This window comes from Phyllobates terribilis, unplaced genomic scaffold, assembly GCF_046119375.1.
Source record: "Phyllobates terribilis strain yellow unplaced genomic scaffold, ASM4611937v1 Scaffold_36__1_contigs__length_13169755, whole genome shotgun sequence".
NCBI classification, from domain to species: Eukaryota; Metazoa; Chordata; class Amphibia; order Anura; family Dendrobatidae; genus Phyllobates; species Phyllobates terribilis.
In genome coordinates, this window is record NW_027362796.1 from 7,012,404 (window position 1) to 7,038,364 (window position 25,961).

General features: G+C 45.3%; 1 protein-coding gene across 8 annotated transcripts in view; it reads left to right on the plus strand.

Moving 5' to 3' along the window:
* Positions 1-25,961, plus strand: part of LOC141182801 (uncharacterized) — a 228,216-nt gene that overhangs the window by 62,922 nt on the left and 139,333 nt on the right. For 2 of the 8 annotated variants that reach the window (XM_073660914.1, XM_073660913.1), the window contains exons 2-4: positions 17,575-17,843; positions 25,443-25,592; positions 25,722-25,901. The exons of 3 other annotated variants lie outside the window; for them this stretch is intronic. In XM_073660914.1, coding sequence (XP_073517015.1) covers positions 25,515-25,592; positions 25,722-25,901 — 258 coding nt within the window. In that variant the 5' untranslated portion in view covers positions 17,575-17,843; positions 25,443-25,514. The remainder of the gene's footprint in view (positions 1-17,574; positions 17,844-25,442; positions 25,593-25,721; positions 25,902-25,961) is intronic. 3 more of the 8 variants (XM_073660916.1, XM_073660912.1, XM_073660915.1) reach the window with 2 other exon arrangements.

The following is a 25,961-nucleotide window of genomic DNA, read 5'->3' on the forward strand; positions in this document are numbered from 1 at the left end:
AGTGTGGATAAAGCATCTTGCGGCAACTCGGCGGGGTTGCGAAGATTGACGTCGCACTCAAACCTGGTTTGCTGTGGCTCGGCGGGGCTCACAAAGTTTAAAGCATCTTGTGGCAACTCGGCGGGCTTGCGAAGATTATCGTCGCACTCAAACCTGGTTTGCGGTGAAGTTCTAGTGTAAACAGCGTACCGCGATGGCTGTGAACGGAGCAGCAAATGGGTCTGACGAGTCGGACCGCATATATGAGAAACGTCTACTGGACATGAAACTGGACATGGTGCGGGAGCTGTGGGCACCATGTGGAATGGCGGCAGTGGACCATTCTATGGACTCTCCGGGGGCGCCAGTGTTGTCCCAGAGTGCCCAGGGAGGTGGTAAGAGATGTTGTGAACTGAGTCCTAAGACTACTGCTGATTTTTTGTGTAAAAGTTACCCTGCCGGTGTGGTTGTTAAAAAGGGGGCGGAGTCTAAAAAGGGGCGGATTTTCACAAGAGTGTGGAGTGTAGAAAACTGAAAATTGTTACTGGTTGTGGGTTGGTACCTCCTAAAAAAGACAATGTGACCGTTGATAACGGGGTAACTCCAGTAGAAGGGGGTGACGTCAAAGTGGGAGGTGACCTGTTAGTCCACAACACTATGGGGAGTGACACAGACCCCGTAGCTGATTGTGACACTATGAAAGTAAAAAGTAAGTCCAGTCAGGAGGGGCTAGACGAGGGGAGAGAGTCCCCCTCTCGTCGTCGACGGCGCAAGGGCCACAAAAAGGTTGCTCCGATAGTACTCCCTGAAAATGAAAATAAAGAGAATGTAGTACTGTGTGCCTATGCTTCAAGTGAGGATCCTCCTTTAGAGGTAGAAGAGGAGATGACGTTGCCAGTAGCAACCTCCGGTACGGTACTGAGACTGACGGGTCAGGATCCGACAGCCCTGAAAGGGGAGGCGGCCAGTCATGACCAAGAGCTGGAGCCTATCAGGCCGCAGTGTCAGATTGACGTGTAGCAGTTATGTGGAAACCTGGGGAACGTGTCCTCAGACCAGCTGAACCTGGAGTCTGAGCAGCAGAAAATATACCAGGTTATGAGGAACTGGCAGCGAGACATGGAGGGAAGCAACGCGGAAATTAACCATTGGAAGGAAATGTTCTACGGAATTAAGGAGGACCGCCGCAAAATCAAGGAGGAGGTTTTTCAATTACAGATTGACAAAGCGGTGTGTGAAGATGAGTTATGCGAGGTGAAAGATCGCTTCTCCCTGGTACAGTTAGAGCTGTCTGCCCTCAAAGAGGCACTGCAGCATGAAGTTGCTGGGCGTGAACAAAACCTAGAACGATTGCGTGAACAGTTCAACCAGGAGCTGTGTGACTCCAAGAAGGAGTGTGATGAAAAGTTCGGTATGGAACTGCAACAACTTAAGAGAGATTATGAGGATCTCCTCAAGGTAAAAGAAAAACTAGAGGAGGATAAGGCGGGTGCAGAGCAAGTGCGCCAAGTGGGTGAGACCACTCTGCAAGAGACCCATGAGGAGAATGATTATCTCCGTGGAAAGACCCTAGGTCTGGAAGCTCAGGTGAAGGAGCTACAGATGTCCTGTGAAACTCTCCAGAGGGCGGAGACGTGCCTTAAAGAAACAGCAAGATGGAAGCTGAGCAGAAAAAGATGGAGGAGTCCATCGAAGAAGCCACAGACCAGGGCCAGGAGTTGGCCGCTGGTGAGGGGAGGTGTGAAGTAGATACCTCCTCGAGTGATGCGAGCTTGGATGATTCGGTGGAAGTAAGAGCCGAGATCAGGGAGCTCAAGGAATTGCTTCAGGCCCATTTGAGGCAAGAGAGGTCTGAGAGAACTCTACTGTTAAAAGAGCAGTTGAAGCAGGAAGAGCTTCAGAGACGGGCCGCTGAGAGGCGAGTGACGGAACTAGAGGAAGAGGTTTCCGGGCTCATAAGTCGCCTGACAAAGTATCACTCGGTGAGCGAGGCCTCCTTGGAGAAGGAAAAGGGCAAACACGTTGTACTCACTCCCTTGTACCATGAGAAGGTGGACCTGAGGAGAGCTAAGAGCAGAGTAACAGAAGATAAATATGAAGTGGAAGTGGTCAAGACGAAAATTCGTGAATTTGTAGCTGTGAGTCAGCTCAGGGTAAGCATACAGGGGGAAGAAGCTGAAAGTCAGTTGTCCCTGAACCCTGAGCTGGTTGATCGTCTGGAAACCACTGGTGAGACCGAAACGTCTTGGTACAAATGCCTCGTAGATATACCCGAGGATTTGAGAGAAGAATGCACCCGTGAGTCCGTGCATGAAGAGTTTAAGAAGGCTGTGGGAGCCTGTAAGGTGTACTTGACCTCCGAAGCTAAACAGCTGGTGGTTCTGTCCATGACCGAAGTCACAGTGAAGAGGGTGGCGATCCTAAGTGATATGCATTGGCAATGTATGCGCATGAAGCGGTTTCTCCGGTTGAAGACGGAACAAGCCGTTAGACAACTGGAACTGATGAGGAAAGCTCACAGTATGCGTGAAGAGGTCATCCGGGTGCCTCATGTTCTGGTGAGAAAGCTCATTGGGAGAAGCGGTCGAGCCATGCAGATGATGGTCAAGAAGTCTGGTGTGGTGAAAGTAAGCAGTCCCCGTGATCATCAGGACTGGATACCAGACGAAGACGGCATGGTGTCCTTCTCCGCTGTAGGAACAGAAGAAAGCCTAGAATATATACGCATGCTGATTGAGTACCGAGTGACCTACCTGCAGGAGGTAGAACAATTGAATCTCGCTAGACTGCAAGTAGATAGCATCATCTGAGCAGCAGAAGATGGAAGCCGTCTAGAAATAGTGAGACCCGACAGAGAAAGGGACCCCTAAATAACAGAACAGCTACAGCTGGAGTTAGGGACCTTTCAAGATGTCCTGAGAGTAGTGGGCGTGGGTTTAGAGGTAGTGAGACCTCCAGTAACTCAGGTTTGAGCAGCACATACAAACGACCCCATAGAGGACGGGACAGTACGGAGTCGAACCGGACCTTAAATACCAGGGCATGTGAGTCACACCGCTGTATGACTGACCGCTGGGAGCTGGGGAGGTCTGACAAGATTATGACTGACCGCTGGGAGCGGGGGAGACCTGGCAAGGTTACGACCCGGAAAGGTGACCTGACGAAGTCAGTGACAGTGACAAATGGTAGGTCCCTAAGGAATGGGCTAATGTCGTTGACTAAGGTTCCAGGGGCTGAGTAGCACAATTGTAAAGTACATGGTCTCTATGTGAGCTGGGGGTTATAATGTTATTGTGTATATTATGTGTTCAACCCCACAAGTTTGAACAGAGGGGGGGTGGATATGTAATGCAGCAGCTTGCTAGCATTACTGTAAAAGGTCCAGGATGTGTTTTACCTGACCATGTACCTTCCCCTTTAACTGACTGGTCACATGACTGTGACATCACACAGGTCCTGTATGCACAGTAAAGCTCTGTACACATGACTGGGACAGCACACAGGACCTATACACACAGCTGACTGATCACATGACTGACATCAGCAAGGTCCTGTCAGTATGTGTGCATCTGTGCACAGGATATATAAACCCTGGTGATTTGAGACAGGTGTGTTCGGTGTGAGGCCTGTGCTCCGTGTGTGTGGGACACCATTTGTGAGAGGCCTAGTGAGGCCGAGAGTGAAGCCTGGCAGCCTGAAAGGCCGAGCCCGGATCCTGTGCGTGGATGCCAGTGGCCTTTGAGGGAGAGCCGGCTTGTTGAGGAACCCTGAAAGGTGCAGGCTGGATGTCAAGTGTGGAAGACATACCAGTAGCCTATGAGGGGACGACGGCTAGAGACCCCTACCTGGGAAGCCACGAAGCCACAGTGGTGGCAAGCGTAAAGGACTGCAGCAGCTAAACCCGGCAAAGGTAATACCCTGTGCTATATGGACTTTGTGATATGAACATTGCTATTTTTACCTTGCCATAAGCTGTAACCTGGAGCAAGTGGGCCTGTGTGCCACTTGGCTCATGAACATTGTGTTAATGTGTGTCGGCGTGCCACGGAGTTGGACCCGGCGAACTGTGGCTTATGAAGTAATAAACTGCAGCATTGTGAGAAAATACATAAAGACATTGCACGTGTGCATTGATTGACGCAGCGAAGCGAGTAACCCCAGTATGATGACTAGCGCTGCCTTACAGCGGCTTCATGAAAAACCATAGTTTTTTTTGCCACCTTTTTTATTTTTTACACTGTTCACTGAAGGGGTTAACTAGTGTGACAGTGTTATAGATCAGATCATTCTGGGGGCGATGATAACAAATATGTGTACTTTATTTCTATATTTTTGTTTTCATATATTTTCTGGGTATAATGTTTTTTTTTTCATTTTTTATTATTCTGTGATTTTTTAAAAATAATAGATTTTTCTTATATATATATATATATATATATATATATATATATATATATATATATATATATATATATATATATATTTTACTTATGTTCATTTTAATTAGTCCCTCTATGGGACTTTAACTTTCATTACACTGATCACACCATTGATAGCAACAGGAGACCCAGGACCGTGGGGCGTTCCAGAAAAGTCCAAATGAGTAGAAAGTACAACAGCCAACCATGTGGACTGCCAAACTGACAGCAGCCTGCAATACCTTGCATCATAAGATGGTACTGGCTGAAGCCGTAGAGTGGATTTTATAGAATATGACAAATGTATGAACAGAGGCCCAGGTAACATCCTTAGAGACCTGAGCAGCTGAGATGTAATGTCTGACTGCCCTTGTGGAATATGTAATTTCCCAAAGAGGTAGAGATTTATCCTTGGATTTTTTGGCTTCCACAATAGCCGACTTAATCCATTTGGTAAAGGTTGTCTTGGAGGCTGACAGGCCCTTGTGTAGACAATCAAGGATCAAGAGAAGAAAATCGGAATGCTGGATGGCTTCCATTAACAAAATATTAGCCTAGATGCCCTGGCCAAATCCAGACAGGTGCTCCTATGGATGAACTGTAAATGGACAACATGAGGGGAGGACAATGTCCTTTTTGATGTAGAAAGTCAAGACCATTTTGGAAGAAATGATGGTGCGAGTGACAAGACCACCTTATCTTGATGGAGAATGAGGAAGAGAACCCTACAGGTAAGGGCAGCAATCTCAGACACCCTGTGAATGGAGGTTTTGAGCACCAGAAATGCCATAAAATGCTATAAAACTAAAAGATAAAATAAGAGCGCTCCATAGTAAATTCCTGGTGATAAGAAGCAGGGAAGAGTAGATGGTATTGGCTCATCTGGTGGAGTTGTGAGAGTCCGGCAAAAGCTGACCGAATGGCTCATTAAAAGAATTGCGAGGCAATAAAAGAAAAAAAAGTTGTGGTTGGCGCAGTCACAATGAAGGCCAGGATGAGACCATATAGAAAAATAACAAACATTTATTAAAAGACAGCAACGCATTTCAACATTGAGTTGACTTCTTCCTCAGGTCATAATGTGATAAATGTTCTTTTCTTCTTCTACACCTTCTCATCTTGGTTTTCATCGTGACAGTGCCCACCACAATATTTTTTTCTTTCTCATTTGTTGCCTCGCGACAGATTCTATTAAAGTAATTTTGAGGAGAAGCTGACTAAGAATCTTTCCCTCTTTTGGAGAGCAGACAAAAAAAGGTCCCAAGGTCCTACCGGTTGAATGTAAGGAGGACACAGTGAACCACCCCCTGAAGGGTCTTAACATGATTGTGAAAAGCCTGTGTATACTGAAAGAGTATTGAAAGGGCAGAAACCTATCCCTTCAAGTGGGAAAAGTTTAGGGTGAGATAAAACCTTCATATGGTGATGGATTTAGAAGTGGAGGGCTTTGTGGCCTTGAAAAAAGTGTGTAAAGAAGTTTTAGGCTTGAACGAGGGCTGCCTGGAGTTGGAGGGTTGAGAGGACTTTGTCATCTCTGTAGGAATAGGAGTCACGAAAGGAGCAAAACATCTTGGAGCACCTGTATGGCATCGAGCATACAGGGAGCCCCGCTGAACGTATAACAGACATTTGTCTCAGTGCTAACAAACACATTAAGTAACCAGAGCCACAGGAGGCCACACACAGTATAATCTTTACACAGTACCGCCATCCCCCACACAAAGTATAATGTTCCCACATTACCGCCATCTCCTCTACACAGTATAATGTTCCCACAGTACCAGATTCCCCCACACACAGTATAATGTTCCCACAGTACCAGATTCCCCCCCACACAGTATAATTTTCCCACAGTACCGTCATCCCCCCCACACACAGTACAATCTTTTCACAGTGCCGCCATCCCCCCACACACAGTATAATGTTCCCACAGTACTGGCTTCCCCCACACACAGGAAATGTTCCCACAGGACTAGCATCCCCCTCACACACAGTTTAATGTTCCCACATTACTGCTATTCCCCCACTTTCTAATATTCCCACAGTACTGTCCCCTACACACACATTATGGTACCATCCACATCACCGACTACCCCATGGCTAATTAATAAATACTCACTTAGTCCCATTCTAGGCAGGGAGTATCATCCATAGAGGTAGCCCATGCAGTCGCTACGGTGCCTGTGAATTGAGAGGGATCAGGGCGGTTTGGCATCGGGCACCTTCTCCTTACCCATCATCGAAATTTCAGCAACATCCACATTCCATGACTGTGAAACCATTTAATTAAATAGTGAATCAGGGAGTCAAAAGCTCCCCAATCCACCATTCAGCCTTCACCTGTGAGTCTGAGACTCCGTGCACTGCAGGCACAATGGCGTCACTACATCACACCTGTAGTATTGAACCACAGTACTCACACTGCACAGACCGGAGCAGCGCACCTCAGGAATGGGTTTGGATGAGCAGTGTGTGCTTTTTTTTTTAAACTTCAGGAATTGTGAGGGCATCATAATAAGCAAAGGGCTGTTTAGGCTTTCATACTGAATGGGCGGCTGGTGGAGGCTATTATACTGTGTGGGGGGCTGTGGTGGACTTTAAGGGCCTCGATACTGAGAGGAGGTCCTCATTTTGTGTAGCAGGCTGTCATGGACATAATACTGTTTGAGGGGCTTTGGGGGCCATCATACTGTGTGGGGTCTGTGTGGGCCATCATTCTGGTGGGAGAACTTATTCTGAGCTACATGGGCAGACAGGAGAACAGTTTCCTGGTGATGAGTCAGATAGGGATAAGTAAGTGAGAAATACAGACCTCTGGTATATCTGGTTGCAGGCTTAAATTGATATGGTGTTGTGTGCCAGGAGGGAGACATCAGATGGTACGCTGTGAAGGAAAGCAAAGATATAATGGCAGAGGGAGCATAGTGGAGACCAAGAGCAGGATGAGGTCCTTAGCTCAGGCCAGGAGGCCTACTTAAACAGTACGGAACTTTGCCCAGGGGAATCAGAAGGCCAGGAGGCCTAATTAAAAGGAAAAAAAACTTTGCTAAGGTGAGCAGCAGAATAAGGTACTTTGCCCTGGATGGTGGTCAGAAGGCCTAATTAAAGGGGGTTAAGTTTAGGATGGATTCCTTATTTTAGATAATCTGCATTTAAGCAAACAATTGTCTATACTAGAGAGGAAGCTGCAGTGTTGCAAAACTGGGACATGAGTTCTCCTACAGAGAGATGAAGATGTAGTGCCACAGAAAGGAGTGTGTGGCCGTCATTGAATGGACTTTGAGAGTAGTAGTGAGGATGCACCTCAGCCTGTGAGGTCTTCACAAATCAACTGGGAGCCGAGAGTAGCTCTGATGGGCCATAGCGACACATCTTGACCCGGATGGTCCTCACAGGGAATGAAGGACCTTCCCATAATGGTTTACTGGACTGCATAATGCAGAAGAAGCCTTCATAAAGTACTTTGCCTGCTATCTGATGTATTACTTCAATCCAGTGAAAGAATTTTGTAAAGAGCTGAGATCCTTTGCGGAGGATGGATTTGCGCAGGGGGTGATCAATAGGGAAGAAAAGGAATTTCTGCTCCCCTTTTTTCGGTGATGGCAACTTTTTATTGCCTCCCGAAAGTCCACAAAGGCATCGATCTGTTAAAAGGAAGGCCGATTGTCTGTGGAATTAACAGCTTAACCGAGAAACTTGGTATGTATGTGGCAAAATTCTAAGGCCATTTGTGACAGTCCTCAACTCACACGTACGGGACACCACCAATATTTATTCGGTCTCCCATGACAGCACCACGTGAGAAAGAGGATCCGCCCATCAAGGACAGGAAACCTACAGGTTAAAAAGGGCGGCCCTCTCTTCCCGCCTCAGTTTAGGTTTCCTGTCCATGATGGGGGACCTTGCAGGCTTACCTGCAGAAGATGGACTCCTGTCCCAGAGAGGGCCACAGCAGGTGGTTGGAGCCGGTCCGTCCCAGTCCTCTGGAGACGCCACGGCAGAGCTCATGGGGGCGCCTCCGTGAGCGTTGCGGCAGGCGCGACATCGCCTCACGGGAGGTAGATGTCCGCCAGGTGTGGGGCCGCTAGCGGGCTTCCTCCCCCCCCGCTACCGCTTCCAGGAGATCCAGGTCGCGCCGGCGGCGCGCGTGACGGGCGCGACCTTCTGACGCGACTTCCGGTGCGCCGGGCAGGAAGCCCTGTGATGTCACCGGAAGGGGCGGGGCTCGTTTGAATTTTTTGGCGCGAGCAGCTGAACGCCGGGGGATTGAGGATCTGGCGGCGAGGAGCCCACCTGGATCCCACCTGGACCTGGGGAGGAAGACCAAGGAGCAGGTAACGCCCTCCTGGGTAAAAAAAAAAGGAAAGACACACTCACACATGGTACCGGTATGGCCAGTATATAAAGGGTCTGGTAACATACAGAGGTGCTTCCCAGCCCATTCTTACATTGTAAGCTATGGAAGATTCACAGGAGCTGTCACCTAGGCAACAACATCTGCTGCAGGAGCAGCCCTCTGGGGAGCCCTCACAGCTAGTGGCGCAGCGTCATTCCCGGCTAGGGTCTGGTCGTACAGCTAGAAGAGCTACCACTAAGAGCAGGAAGGACGGTCCGGTGCGGCGTGATTCCTCGCCATGCATGCTGGATTCTTCTGCTTCTATGGTACCGAAGGTTCTGTGGGGTGAGTGGAATCTTCGTGAAAGTTCTACTAATGTTTCCTCCTTCTTTCTATCTATGACTTTCTTTTAGAGCAAGAAATGTTCCTCGAAGTCCAAGCACAGAGAGTGTGCCTTATGCAGCTGTCCACTCCCTGATTCATATAGCAAAAGATTTATGTCAGCTTTGTATCAGCAAAATGATATCGGAGGAGACCCCAGATTTTTCCCTAGGCCTAAGAACTTTAATAAGGGAAGAAATAGGCAAAGCATTGCAAGGTTCAGAGTCTGGGCATATTCCTCAAGAAACCCAGCTGGGTTCAGACTCTGAGCTATCGGTCGCTTCCTCCTCCGCCTTCTCTTCCTCTGATAGTGAGCCAGATAGACAGTGCTTCCCCCTGAAGGAGGTCGATGCTCTAGTAAAAGCCGTCCGATCTACAATGGGGATAGTGGACTCGAGGGTAGAGAAGTCAGCTGAGGATGTTATGTTTGGTGGTCTGGGGCTAAAGAAGAGAAGGGTCTTTCCAGTAAATTCAAAGGTGAAAGACCTCAATAATAAGGAGTGGAGAAAGCCTGACAAGAAGGGTAGTGTTCCTCCATCCTTTAAAAGGAAATATCCGTTTGAGGATGCTATGTGTTCCTCCTGGTTAAAAGCACCCAAGCTGGATGTTGCTGTTACCAAAGCAGCGAAAAGAACTTCCCTCCCGTTCGATGATATGGGTGCATTGAGAGATCCCCTAGACAGAAGGGCTGATACTTTCCTGAAAGGGGCATGGGAGACAGCTGCGGGAGCACTGAGACCAACAGTAGCAGCTACCTGTACGTCCAGAGCCCTGATGGTGTGGCTTGAACAGCTAGACAGTCAGTTGAAGGATGGGACTTCTAGGAAAGACATTATTTCTTCCCTTCCACTGGTTCAGGGGACGGCAGCTTTTCTTGCTGATGCATCTTTGGACTCGGTGAGGTTGGCAGCAAAGTCAGCAGCACTGTCAAATGCGGCTCGGTGAGCCTTGTGGATTAAAAGCTGGCCAGGGGATTTACAGACTAAGTCCAGACTGTGTACAATCCCGTGTGAAGGGGAATACCTCTTTGGTCAGACCATGGACGACTTATGGGAGAAAGCGGGGGACCCTAAGAAGGGGTTTCCATCAGTACCTCTACCCTCCTTTAAGAGATCGTTCCGGAAGAGGAAATTTTTCCGGAAGAGATATTTCAGGGAGCAAGACAAGTCTGACGAAAGGGGTCGAAAAGGTAGAGGTCTACTCTTTGGTCCGTCTCCAAAAATTGAGCAGGAGCCAGGGGATACACAATCAGCCCAGGTGGGAGGGAGATTGTCATTTTTTGTCCCAGCTTGGGAACAGATTTCTCATAGTAATTGGATTTTGAGCCTGATTAAGTATGGTCTTAAATTTCAATTTAAAGCATTGCCTCACAAAAGATTCATGGTTGTTCCCTCCAGTTCTTCCCCAGAACGCCAGGCTGCCCTCGTTTCGGAAGTACAAACCCTAATAAGAAAGCACGTCCTGATTGAGGTTCCGGAAGCTGAAAAGGGTCTTGGTTTCTACTCCCCGCTCTTCTTGATTCCGAAACCGGATGGAAGTTTCAGGACAATTATAAATCTGAAATCCCTGAATAATTTCCTTAAAATACACACCTTTAAAATGGAGTCTTTAAAATCCGTAATAAAGTTACTTTTTCCCCACTGCTATATGGTAGTGCTCGATCTCAAAGATGCGTATTACCATATCCCAATTCATAGTGATTACCAGAAATACTTGAGGCTGGCCATTGAAATAGACGGGGTGGTTAAATACTTCCAATACACTGCACTCCCCTTCGGTTTACCTATAGCCCCACAGGTTTTTACTAAAGTAATGGCGGAAGTTATAGCCCATATAAGAGAAAGGGACATTCGAATTATCCCTTACCTGGATGATCTCCTGATGGTGGGGAATTCGTTGGTTCAGTGCGAGACCCACCTGCAGGAGACCATGTCGGTCTTAAAGAGTTTGGGGTGGTTTCTAAATTTAGAAAAGTCTAGACTATCTCCACTCAAGGTACAACAATATCTGGGGGTCATATTAGATTCCCGGAAACAGATATGTTGTCTTCCAGAAGAGAAAATTGATAGAATCCGGGAGTTGGTAGAACAATGTATACGTAAACCTTCTATGTCACTCCGTAAGGCCATGTCACTATTGGGAACCTTCACCTCCACTTTTCCTGCGGTTCGTTGGTCACAATTGCATTCAAGAGCCTTTCAGTGGGATGTGTTGTACAATAATGCAGCTTTAGAGGGGCATCTAGACCGTAGGTTTACGCTAGGTCCTCGTGCCATATGGTCCCTTCGTTGGTGGTTACGACAAGACAATCTTGCTAAAGGGGTTCCCTGGGAATGTAGTCCAACTGCAGTCTTGTCCACTGATGCAAGTGCTACAGGTTGGGGAGCTCACTTTGAAGGGAAATTAGTGCAGGGAACCTGGTCAAGCAGTGAGCAACAGTTGTCATCAAATGTTAAGGAGCTTCTGGCGGTGCAGCATGCGTTCAACGAGTTCCTTGTATATTTACAGGACCAGCATGTCCGTGTACTCTCGGACAATCAAGTCACGGTAGCTTACATAAACCACCAAGGGGGAACCCGCTCAAGAAACTTGATGAGGGTAGCGAACGCACTTCTGCTGAAAGCCGAAGATCACGGTCTCTCTCTCTTTCGGCTACTCATCTAAAAGGCAAGGAAAACATCACAGCGGATTTCCTCAGCCGTACTTATGTAAAAGAGGGAGAGTGGTCCCTAAATATACAAATATTCTCCAGAATCGTAGAATTGTGGGGCCTTCCGACTGTGGACTTATTCGCAACAAGAGCCAATCGGAAAGTGGAAAATTTTTGTTCCTTAGACCCCAGAGAAGGACCCCTGGCAGTGGACGCCTTCATGGTTCCCTGGAGATTTCCTCTGGCATATGCCTTCCCTCCCATGATCCTGCTCCCAGCGGTGATGAGAAAGATCAGGGCAGACCGGGCCAGAGTGATACTCATATGTCCCTTTTGGCCCAAAAGACCGTGGTTCCCTTGTCTCCGGAAGATGTCCATATCAGATCCCTGGGTTCTTCCGGAGATTCCGGACCTCCTCACTCAAGGGCCACTTTCCCATCCTCCAACCCCGAGTCTAAATTTGACGGCGTGGAATTTGAGAGGGTGTTATTGACCAACAAAGGATTCCCCGCAAATGTAGTGAATACTCTCCTGGCTAGCAGAAAACCTGTTACCACCCGTATTTATGCCAGGACCTGGAGGAAGTTTCTGTCCTTTGCAGATGTTAAGGTGGAGGAGGGGCCCCCTATTGGGAAAATTCTGGAATTTCTGCAGCGAGGCTTAGAATTCGGTCTCACTACCAGTACCTTGAAAGTACAGGTGTCGGCGTTGGGAGCTTTATTTTCTTCCAATATTGCAGATAACTATTGGATAGCCCGTTTTTTAAAAGCTTCGTTTAGGTGTAGACCCATTACCAAGGTAAAGATGTCTCCCTGGGATTTGAATTTTGTCTTAGATGCCTTGACCAGTCCTCCTTTTGAGCCACTAGATTTAGTCTCCCCCAAAATTATTTTCCTAAAGACGGTCCTGTTAGTAGCCCTAACTTCAGCCAGGAGAGTCAGTGACCTACAGGCCCTTTCAATATGCCCTCCATTTACGCAAATTCTGGACGATAGGCTGGATCAGGTTTTAATATAATCCTTTCTTCCTAAAGTGGCCACTCGATTCCATAGAACCTAGGAAATAGTTCTCCCAACTTTTTGCTTTCCGCCCAAAAATCAAAAAGAGGAGAGACTTCACACTTTAGACGTTAGGAGGTGCGTACTAAGGTACTTAGAAGTATCACGTGGCTTTAGAAAGGATAAGTCCCTATTTATTTGCTATCAGGGGGCTAGGAAGGGTTGTAAGGCCTCAAAGGCTACAATCGCTAGATGGATCAAGGAGGCCATTTCCCTCGCATACTCCTCAGGGGATAAAGAGATACCGGAGGGATTGAGGGCGCATTCTACCAGAGCGGTATCAACCTCCTGGGCGGAGAAGACAGGGCTTTCCATTGAGGAAATTTGTAAGGCTGCCACTTGGTCTTCTCCCTCTACTTTCTATAGGCACTATAGATTGGATCTGGGTGGCTCTGCAGATCTCACTTTCGGGAGAAGGGTACTTCAAGTTGTGGTCCCTCCCTAATTTCCTTCGTCTCTGTAATTCTCTCACGTGGTGCTGTCATGGGAGACCGAATAAAGCCTTAGTTACTTACCGGTAACGGGATTTTTCGGAGCCCATGACAGCACCTTTATATTCCCTCCCTTCACTGGTGTTGTGCACTCCCGTAGAGTTGATTTCTTTTTGTGCACCCTTGCGGGAAATTGATGAAAAGTGATGTACTTAATGTGATTATGTTTTGTTATAACTAACCTTGGCGGTACTCTCATGCTCTGTTAACTAAACTGAGGCGGGAAGAGAGGGCCGCCCTTTTTAACCTGTAGGTTTCCTGTCCTTGATGGGCGGATCCTCTCTCTCACGTGGTGCTGTCATGGGCTCCGAAAAATCCCGTTACCGGTAAGTAACTAAGGCTTTTGTGTAAATTGGAGGGGATATGTGTGGAACCTGGCATGGTTTTGGAGACTATAGATGTGGAGGCACTGTACTCCTCCATCCTACATCAGGAGGGTTTGAAAGCAGTTAATCGCTATTTGAGTACCAGGGGGCGACAGTATGAGAGACATAACCAGTTTGTGATGAAAGCACTGGAATTTTGCCTGACCAAAAATGTATTTTTATTCAATAAGGAGTACTTCCACCAGCTCAGGGGCACCGCGATAGGCAGCCCGTGTGCACCATCGTATGTCAACCTGCTCCTGGGCTGGTGGTCTCTTTGTCATCTGGAAGGGCACTGTGGAGACGTTCGGGGATTTTGTCAAGAAACTCAATGTCAACAATATTGGGTTACATTCTACGTATGAGGTGAATTCATCTACCCTGGCTTTTTTGGACATTAAAATTGAGATCAATTCCAAGGGTGAAATTATCACTAAGACCCATAGGAAAGAAACAGACACAAATTCCCTCCTGAGGTGGGAGAGCAACCATCCGGCCCACCTCAGGAGGGGAATCCCTAAGGTACAATATTTAAGAATGCGCCAGAATTGCTCTACCTTGCGGTCCTTCAAGGAGCAGGCAGATGACCTCAAGATAAGGTTTAAAGACAGGGGTTACCCCGAAAGAGTCTTGAGGGTGGCATACAATGAGGCCTTAAAGAGAGATCGGAGACCCCTTTTGATCCCAAAACAAAAACCTGATCAAAGTGTAACTACACAATTCGTCATGAGATATTGCAATAGAGCAGAGGAGATTAGATCAATCCTCCAAAGGCATTGGTCATTATTAAAGATGGACACAGACATAGAGAATGAGATCACACCTTACCCACAAATCACATACTGAAAAGGTAAATCTATGAGGGATAGGCTAGTGCATAGCCACTATCAGCTGAGAACCGCCCCGACTTGGTTGGCTAGAGGATTCAAACGGTGTTTCACATGTGGGGGATGTAAGATGTGTGAATCGATCCAGTCAGGCTGAGTTCAAAAGCAATGTTACTGGTACCACGTACTCCATCCGGCACTTCATAAATTGTCGCACTAAGGGCGTCATCTATAAGGGCACATGTGAGTGCGGGGTGGAGTACGTTGAAAAAACAAGAAGAGAATTTCGTAAGCAAGTGGGGAAACATATACGAGATATACGGAATAAAAGAGATACACAGGTCGCTAATCACATCAACCTACGGCATCACGGGGATGTAAGGAAGAACCTATTTATGGGGATCGAGAAAATCACACCTCCTGTGAGAGGAGGTAGCTGGGATAGGTCGATTTTACAGAGGGAGACCCATTGGATTTTCAACCTCAGAATGGTATACCCGAATGGCCTGAATGAGCAAATGTCCGTAACTCTTTTCTTTGAAATAGAGGTGTAATAGGGACATGTAGTCAGGGACAACCGCCAATGAGTGGGGGTGCCATTGCGCAGGACAGGGTGCCAACCTCCGCCTTAAGTAGGTGTGCAGATAGAGAGGGATACTCTAGAGATCTTTTCCACCCATTCTTTGGGTTTTCGGTGGTGTTCCCTGGTTCCCTCATGCAAATTATATCATGCGTTCCTCCAATACTACCCTTCTTCCTGTTTGATCACCCTGGCATTTTTTTGACACACACATCTTCTCTACATGACGTGTTTAAGTGAATTGGATTATGTCATTATTAAAGAGTGAAAATACTTTTTTGGTAAGGAATGCTTTTTTTGAGACCATTGGTTTTTATTAAAAATTAGTTGCTGAAGGAATACCTGCACTACCCCTAGGGATGGGGCAGGACATATGAATTACCTGTCTAACAAGAATAGGCCTATAGGATCCTAGTCTAATGGTTAAGATCTGTGTTATGGCCTCCCCACAAGCATAAGAATTGTGGTGATGGGCATGGAGAGGTGGTGTGACCGTTCCCCTCCTGTCATTATCTGGAATGGAGCTTCAGGCTAGTTTGCGGGCTGGTGTTTGTAGCACAGCCGGCGGAAGTGGTAATATGCGTTCCACTGTGGCGGCTTGCGTTCCACAGGCCAGATGTGCGCTCCGGAAACCGGATATGCGGTCCAAAGACCGGAAATGCGCCATCCGCCAGAGGCGTGGTTTCGACAGAGTGCACAATAAAAGAACAAGGAAGCTAGTAAGTGATACTGCAACAGCCAGGAAAGTTGGCAGATGACTTGCAAAGGCCCCCATGAGGACACAAGCAGGTTCACAACTGCTCTGATGATTCTACATTTGTGATGAAACGCGTTGGGAGATCCTGTGGGAGGTCACACACCCAGGGTTGGCAGGAGGCATAAGGATTAGTGTTGAGTGAGTATGTTCTGTTAACCCTTTTGCCGAGTATGCTCGGGCCGAGCTCCGAGTATTTATAGCTGCTTGGTGATAAGGTTAAATCGCTCCCGTGTGCATGATTTGCGACTGTTTGACAGTTTTATTACATGTGAGGAATGTCTATTTCTTACACATTCCTCACATGTAATAAAGCTGTCAAACAGTCGCAAATCATGCACACGGGAGCGATTCAAACATATCACCGAACAGCTGTAACTACTCGGAGCTCGGCCCGAGCATACTCGGACAGAACATACTCGCTCAACACTAATAAGGATCTGAGTGCAAGCCGGAAGGGACTAAATCTTGGATGAGACCGTTCCTTTACTGTGATAAAGCAGTGGTCTGAGTGCAGAAATAAATGTATGCACTCCATGCTATATATGATCAAGAACAGGGTTTCAGTGGGATGGAGTAGAAAAGATGCTCTACCACTTGAGTACTGCCTACGAGATTTCTAGAATACGTGTATATAGTACTACATAATACACAGTTATGATTTGAGATAGTCTCTGTATGTATAGGCACCATAGTAGATGGGTTTGATTGTCCCCTAGTGCAACGTTTAACGGTGCTGCTGTACATGTCTAAGCGGTGTTGCTTTATACTGACCACTATCACTGTCTCTGTATATATACCATTGTGAAGAGCAGTGTGAGACGGATTTGGTGGCAAGTGGTATTTTGGGGCACAATAAAACCCTGCCGTTGATACGCTGCTAAGAATGAGTTAATGACAACACAGTAACTCAGTAATGAGTTAATGACCTCCGCTGCCCCCATTTACCAAGTGTAAACTAACTAATTTGTGTTGCTCCATTAAAGAAAGTGACAGCATTCTGCTATTTCTGGGTGGAAGAGCAACTGTATTTTTTCCGCTTAAATTTACACACCTATCTGATAAAGGTCTGACTTTTGAGATATCTTTTGGACCATAGCAAAGGTGGTGTGTAATATATGTTTGGCTTGTTCGTCCACACGTAGTGGTGTTTTACTGTATTTTCTTAATAGTTTTTAAAGATTCTAAGTAAAAGTTATATTTTAGTTATCCGGATTTTTGCTACATATAGATTGAAAATATATCCGGAGGATTATCATTCCCTTACATGTGGCTATCTGATGTATTACTTCTCATCAAGTTTTGTTAAGTAAATAATAATTTATTTTTGGACTTTGGTCTCTCTCATTCATCTCCAAACCATCTGGTCCGGTTCCGCCAAGTAAAACGGCAGCAGGCGGTCTGCAGAATAGGGAAATCCGCCAAATGTATGTGTGTATATACACTACTCACAAAAAGTTAGGGATATTGGGCTTTCTGGAAAACGTAAAAACTTCACGCTACTGTGAGATTTCATCATGAAAGTAGGGCACTTAAGTAGAAGCATGCAATAGTGATTTTCTCATCTCAAACAATTTATTGAAACAAAAGCCAACAACAGTGGTTTGTCTCCATGAGTATGTCTCCTTGAGTAACCTGCAGAAATATGCCAGATATCCAGACATGTAATCTCACAATTTATATTCTTCAATATTGCCATCACCCTTGATCTGACAACCATCTGTTTCAATTGCAGGAACGTTTCAATGTGCAATACTCTACATATCCATTTATCTCCATTCAAAACTGTTTATACGGCCTCTCTCTCCTATTTATCCCCCCTGTTTTTGTGAATCGTCTCCTTGTGGCTCCTCCCTCCTACTCACACGTGGCCTATTCCATGTGCTTTGGAAGCTGTAGAAATTGAGACATACAGGTCTGTGTGACCGTGGTCTATCTCCATGAGTATGTCTCCTTGAGTAACCTGCAGAAATATGCCAGAATTGGACCAGAAGTGACGAGAAGGTACGAGTAACCACCTATTAACTGTACTTGCTTCTCTATTCTCCCTTACACTTTCACCATGCTTACATATGCCTTTACAGTTTTTGTTCCATTAATCCTCACTCTTCTCCGCTATCCCCAGACCCCAGTACCCTCTAACCAGATAATCATATCTCCTTCCCTATTACTTCCCCACCTGACCTCATCTGCCAACCTGCTCCTCAACTTCAGATCTGTCCTACTCAAACATAAAACAAGCCGGCGACTCTCCTTCTCTCACCTTCTCTCCCTCTCTGCTTTCTACAATGCCACTCTCGCATTTGCTATTGACTCGGTTGCCCCTCTTGTGTATGGCAGAGTGCAACGAATCGATAGACAACCTTTGCACAATAACCTCACCAAAAAGTTTCGGCAAGCATCCAGGGTTGCAGAGCGGCGTTGGAAGAAAACACATTCGCAAGATGACTTCACTGCATTCAAACAAGCAACACTCAAATTCAAATCAGCCCTCACCTCTGTCAAACAGGCCTTCTTCACAACCCTCATTTCTTCCTTGTCCGACAACCCCAAACAGTTATTCAAAACTTTTAACTCCCTCCACCGACCTCCGCTGCCCCCTCTGACCTCCCTCATCACTGCTGAGGCGTTCGCCACACACTTCAAAAACAATATTGACCAAACAAGGCAAGCCTTCACGGTCTGACCACCATAACCCTTTGTTTTCCAGACCATTGTCCTTTCCCCATAACCTCCCTCTCCAACATCACTGAAAGAGAGCTTACTCACCTCCTCTCCAAATTACACCTCACCACTTGTGCACTTGACCCCATCCCATCTCACCTCCTCCCCAACGTCACTCTCACACTCATCCCATCTCTAACCCATCTCTTCAATCTATCACTAACTTCTGGAACCTTCCCCTCTGCTTTCAAACATGCCACAATCACGCCTATCCTCAAAAAGCCATCCCTCAACTCAACCGCTTTGTCCAGCTATCGCCCCATATCGCTGCTCCCATTTGCATTCAAACTCCTTGAGCAACATGTTCACGCTGAACTTTCCTCCCATTTCTCATCTAACTCTTTCTTCGACAACCAACAATCTGGTTCCATCCCTACCATTCCACCGAAACTACCCTTACCAAAATTACTAATGACTTACTTACAGCCAAAGCTAACAGACTATTCTCCATACTCCTTCTTCTAGACCTGTCCTCTGCCTTCGACATAGTTGACCACTGCCTCCTACTATAGATTCTTTCTTCCTTTGGTTGCCCTATCCTGGATCTCCTCATACCTTTCTAACCACACTTTTAGTGTTTCCCACTCCCACACTACTTCCTCATCCTGTCCTCTCTCTGTTGGAGTCCCTCAAGGCTCTGTTCTAGGACCCCTACTCTTCTCCATCTATATCCTTGGCGAGGGACAGCTCATAAAGTCCCATGGTTTCCAGTACCACCTGTACGCTGATGACACCCAGATCTACCTCTCTGGCCCAGATGTCACCTCTCTGCTGTCCAGAATTCCAGCATTTCAATCAGCCATTTCCTCCTTCTTCTCCTCTTGCTTCCTCAAACTCAATGTGGACAAATCTGGACTCCTCATCTTTCCTTTCCTTTCGTTGTGAAGAAAAAACGGAGAGTGGTGGTCATGGGGGATTTCCTGTTAAGAGGAACAGAGGCCGCTATCTGCAGACCAGACATAACCTCAAGAGAAATGTGCTGTCTTCCAGGAGCAAAAATTAAAGATGTGTCTGACAGGATATCAAGACTCTTCAGACCTACAGATCACTACCCATTCCTGCTAATACATGTGGGGACAAATGACACCGCAAGAAAGGACCTGGAAACCATCTGCAGTGACTTTGAAGACTTAGGCAAGAAAGTGAAAGAATTGGGAGCGCAGGTGGTCTTCTCATCCATCCTCCCATGGCCATGGAACAATGAGGTGGAATAAGATTCTACAGGTGAACAACTGGCTACGTCGATGGTGCCGTAAACAAGGATTTGGATTTCTGGATCACTGAATGAATTACCTATACGATGGACTACTTGCTAGAGATGGAGTGCACCTTACGAAGACTGGAAAACATGTATTTGGAAGTCGCCTTGCTACACTCATCAGAAGAGCTTTAAACTAGAACAATGTGGGAAGGGAAGCAAAAGGCCAGAAAAAGCCATACAGCTGACAAATACTATTGAGATCTCTGCTACTGGAAGTGGAAATGAAGAACAAAGACAAAACTATTTAAATAATAAAAATATGGGAGGAAGAGAAACCAATCACAAACTAAATGTTTTTATACAAATGCACAAAGCATGGGCAACAAACAAGGAGAATTGGAACTACTAATGCAGGAAAAGGAATATGATGTCATTGGAATCACTGAAACTTGGTAGGACGATACACATGATTGGAATAAAAGGCTAAAAGGATACAACTTATTTGCAAGAAACAGACTTGATAAACGAGGAGGAGGTGTTGCATTGTATGTTAGAAAAGCGTATATCTGCACAGAGATTGAAGCTTCAGAGACTGGGAGTTCTGTGGAAACTGTTTGGGTAAGAATACAAGGAGAGAACAACGGAAAGGACACCATTGTAGGCATTTACTACAGGCCACCTGGGCAAGCTGAAGATATGGATGAACTCTTTATGTATCAAATGACCAAGTTCTCCAAAAAATATGACGTAGTGGTCATGGGAGATTTCAACTATCCAGACATTTGTTGGGAATCTCTCTCAAGTAAAACTAACAGGTCAAGCAAATTCTTATCCTCTCTTGCTGACAACTTTATCTTCCAAAAGGTAGGGGAGAAAACAAGGGGATATGCTACTTTGGATCTAATCCTTATAAACAGGGAGGAAATGGTTGAGGAGGTAAAAGTGGCTGGGACCCTAGGAGGCAGCGACCATGCTATTATAGAATTTTGGATAACTAGAGGAGGAAGACATGTGAAGACTCAAACTTCAAGGTTAGATTTTAGAAAGGCAGATTTTAAGAGACTCAGAAAGAGAATAGGAGGGATCCAATGGCTGGATGTCCTTAAGGACAAAAATGTCCAGGAAGGATGGGAAATTTTTAAAAATGAGATTCTCAAAGCACAATCGTTAACAATCCCGAAAAGTAGAAAGAATGGGAAGCATTTAAGGAAACCAGGATGGATGAACACAGAACTTAAACACATGCTAAAAAGAAAGAAAGAAATGTTTATTAAATGGAAAGAGGGAGGCATATCTAAAAAAGATTATAATGCAGTCTGCAGATCCTGCAGGGCACGTATCAGGTTAGCTAAAGCTGACAATGAATTAAGGCTTGCAAGAGATGTCAAAAGCAATAGAAAAGGATTTTGGGGGTATGTCAAAAGTAAAAGAAAAGTCAAAGATGCTATAGGATTTTTACAGGATGAAAATGGAGAAATGGTAAGAGAGGATGTTGAGAAGGCCGAACTTTTTAATTCCTATTTTGCATCTGTTTTCTCTCAGAAAGAAAATGTAACATCAACTGATCTTCACTGTCCTTTTAAAGGAATAGAGGAATCCAAGTTATCTATAAACAGAAAGATTGTGAGGGAATATTTAGCTAACATAAATGAGTTCAAGTCTCCAGGTCCAGATGAATTACACCCCAGAGTACTGAAGGAGATCGTAGAAGAAATTTTAGAACCACTCTCCATAATCTTTGAAAATTCTTGGAGAACAGGAGAAGTCCCAGAAGACTGGAGAAGAGCAAATGTTGTTCCTATCTTCAAAAAGGGGAAGAAGGTGGACCCAGGGAACTATAGGCCGGTGAGTCTGACTTCTATACTAGGAAAGATCTTTGAACAAATTATTAAACAACATGTATGTAAGTACATGGATAAGAATGAAGTGATTAACCAGAGTCAGCATGGGTTTGTAACTAACAAGTCATGTCAGACTAACTTAATTTCCTTCTATGACAGAATCACTGACTGGGTGGATCAGGGAAATGCTGTAGATATAGTATATCTTGACTTCAGCAAAGCATTTGACAAAGTATCTCACACCATCCTTATTGAAAAAATAACCAAGTATGCAATGGACCAGGCAACTGTTAGGTGGATTCATAACTGGCTTAGTGATCGGACTCAAAGGGTGGTTGTAAATGGCTTCACATCCAGCTGGATGAATGTCTCAAGTGGGGTACCACAGGGCTCCGTCCTGGGACCTGTATTGTTCAACATCTTTATCAATGATTTAGATGAAGGAATTGAGGGTAAACTGATTAAATTTGCTGATGACACAAAGCTAGGAGGGATAGCTAATACTAGAGAAGAGAGAGAGAGGATTCAAAAAGACCTAAATAAACTGGAGCAGTGGGCAGCAACCAACAGAATGGTTTTTAAAAGGGAAAAATGCAAAGTACTACATCTGGGCAATAAAAATGAAAAAAGCATATACAGAATGGGAGGAATAGAGCTAAGCAACAGTACATGTGAAAAAGACTTAGGTATACTAATAGATCATAGACTGAACATGAGTCAACAGTGTGATGCAGCAGCAAAAAAGGCAAATACAATTCTGGGATGTATTAACAGAAGCATACAGTCTAGATCACGTGAAGTCATTATCGGTCTTTACTCCTCTTTGGTCAGACCTCATCTGGAATACTGTGTACAGTTTTGGGCACCACATTTTAAAAAAGACATAGACAAACTGGAGCAAGTTCAGAGAAGAGCGACCAGAATGGTGACTGGTCTGCAAACCATGTCCTATGAGGAACGGTTGCAGGATTTGGGAATGTTTAGCTTGCAAAAAAGAAGACTGAGAGGAGACTTAATAGCTGTCTACAAATATGTCAAGGGCTGTCACATTGTAGAAGGATCATCTTTATTCTCATTTGCACAAGGAAAGACTAGAAGCAATGGGATGAAACTAAATGGGAGGAGACACAGATTAGATATTAGAAAAAACTTTTTGACAGTTAGGGTGATTAATGAGTGGAACAGGCTGCCACGAGAGGTGGTGAGTTCCCCTTCAATGGACGTCTTCAAACAGAGGCTGGACAGACATCTGTCTGAGATGATCTAGTGAATCCTGCTTTGAGCAGGGGGTTGGACCAGATGACCCAGGAGGTCCCTTCCAACTCTACCATTCTATGATTCTATGATTCCTCCATCTTGCGTATCTTCCTCACCTGACCTTTCTATAACAATAAACGACATCACACTTTCCCCTGTACCGGCAATCCGCTGCCTCAGAGTAACCCTTGACTCTGTCCTGTCCTTTAAACCCCACATCCAAGCCTTTGCCACCTCCTGTCGCCTCCAGCTCAAAAATATTTCCAGAATCCGTCCTTTCCTCACCCGTCAATCTACTAAACTGCTTGTGCATGCCCTCATCAGCTCCCACCTCGACTACTGCAACATCCTCCTTTGTGGCCTACCTGGTAACACACTCGTACCTCTCCAGTCTGTCCTTAACTCTGCTGCCCTACTAGTTCATCTCTCGCCTCGCTACTCCTCTGCTACCTCCCTTTGCAAATCTCTTCACAGAATTGAGTGATTCCATAATTTTTTCCCTCTGCTTGGTGTGAAAAAAAATACTCTTACTCAGTACCACATTTTTAATCTTGATTTCTTTTAGTGTTTCTTAAAGCCCTAAAGTTGCCATTTGAAATGACTTTAGTTTGTGCCATTTCTGTGATCTGCTTTTTTTCAACAACATTAAACAACTGAATGAACATCCTCCGAGCCCGGTGATTCCATAATTTTTGCCAGGGGTGGTATATACAGCACCATGGAATCAATGGTGCTATATAAATAAATAATAATAACAGTGGTGAGTGCTGTTCACAAGTTTAATTGTTGTCTGCTGAGGCATGATATGCCATTCTTCTTGAAGGGCGGCCCACAGGTCATTAAGGTTCTGGGGTACAGAATTACAATCCTCTACACAGCGACTCGGTTGATCCCACAGGTTTTCTATAAGATTCAGAAAAACCTACAAGAAGCAAAATGAACAAAAACCCTACTATAAATAAATAAAAAGCAAGTGCATTTAAATAAAATAGGGTTCTTAGTAACACTGTTTTGATCAACAATAGTATAAAAGCTATCCACCAGCGACAGACACCTTCTGTCTGCCCTTATTCACTCTGAGGTAAACTTTGACTCATGGTAAGGTTTTTAATATTAGACAGTGTAGATCTATCCCAAACGGGTTCACCTTGTCGATGGTGGGATGAAGATGAAATTAGGCCTATGTTGTTTGTGCAGAGGCACAATGACTGGATTAATGAGGTTATTCAAGAAGTAGGGGCTTGTCACTGTACCATTCACAAAGTGTAGGGTAGTTCTGTATTGACTAGACACACCTGCCCACACTGTAACAAAACATCACTGGCTACAACAGTCGCTGATGCATAGCACTCTCTTTGACGTCTCCAACATCATTGGCAGCCATCATTGCTGCTCAGTTTCAATAGAGTTTAATCAATGGACAGCACTGCAGCCCACTGTCCAGTGTAGATGCTACCTGGCCCATGCAAGTTGATGACGCCTGTGCCTGGTTGTATGGTCAGGTACCCTAGCAGACCACACTGATGTAAACTGTTTCAAATGGTCTGACAGGACACTTGGGTTCCTCTCACCTCCCTTAAATGTGCCTGCAGTTGTGTGGCATTCATCATCCAGTTCTGAAAGGCATTGTTCACAATGAAACAGTCATTAGTGTGGGATGTGGCCAAAGGACGTCCATTTCTCTGCCTTTCTGTGACTTTTCCAGCCTCTCTGCATCTCTATTACAACCTGCTGATGATGACACTATGTGACAATCAAAGCTCAGTGGCCACTTTCATCTGAAAACATCCTGCTTCAATTCTAACCCCAAAATTTATTGGGCGATTCATGGATCAAACACTTGTTGGGGTAATTTTGGTCGGCCGACCACTCCTGGAAACATTCACCACTGTTCCATGTTTTTGCTATTTGTGGATAATGGCTCTCACCATGGTTCGCTGGAGTGTGAAAGCTTTAGAAATGTCTTTAGAACCTTTTCCAGACTGATAGATCTCAATTACTTTGTTTCTCATTTGTTCCTGAATTTCTTTGGTTCGCAGCATGATGTCTAGCTTTTGAGGATCTTTTAGTCTACTTCACTTTGTCAGGCAGGTCCTATTTAAGTGATTCCTTGATTGAGAACAGGTGTGGCAGTAATCAGGCCTGTGTGTGGCTAGGGAAATTGAACTTTGCTTCCCAAAGATGTGATAAACCACAGTTAATTTATGTTTTAATGGTGGGGGTTGGGGGTGCAATCACTTTTTCACACAGGGCTCTGTAGGTTTGGATTTCTTTTTCCCTTAATAATAAAGCCCTTCATTTAAAAACTGCATTTTGTGTTTACTTGTGTTATCTTTGTCTAATATTTAAATTTGTTTTGTGATCTGAAACATTTAAGTGTGAAAGACATGTGAAAGAATAAGAAATCAGGAAAAGGGCAAACACTTTTTCACACCACCTTTATTTTTATTAGTAGATGTAAAGAAGGAATCTAAATACTGTACAATAATCTCCTCATATGTTTCCCTTATTGTCTCCAGTAATTGTATTATTACACAGGATTTTTATGATGTTACATCGGCTCATCTTCTTCTCATTCAGTTCCCTACAATATCGGATCCTCTCAGTGAAGATCTTCTATATAAGAGAATTTTCCTGATTTACCCATCAAGGATGGATATGGACAGAGACAAGATGGTGGAGAGGATATTACACCTCACCCTAGAGATCCTCTTCCGGCTTACTGGAGAGGTGAGAGATTCTGATGACGTCACATTACATCATTCTTATCTATGGGAATAACAGATGGACAGAACTGGAGAGGAGAGGACTCTGGAAATGTCTGAAGTGAGATTTATGAATGTGTCTCTCCATAACCAGGATTACACAGTAGTGAAGAAGACCTCTAGCGATCGCTGTCAGGACCCTGTGTCTGAGGGATGGGGAAGACCCCTGAGCCCAATTACTGGGCCTCCACCTCACCCCCTGATACATGAGGACATCAATGACCAGAAGATCCTAGAACTCACCTACAAGATGATTGAGCTGCTGACTGGAAAGGTGACACTGCTGGGAATGCTGGGACATTATACAGTAACGCTATGAAGGGATCGGGGGGAT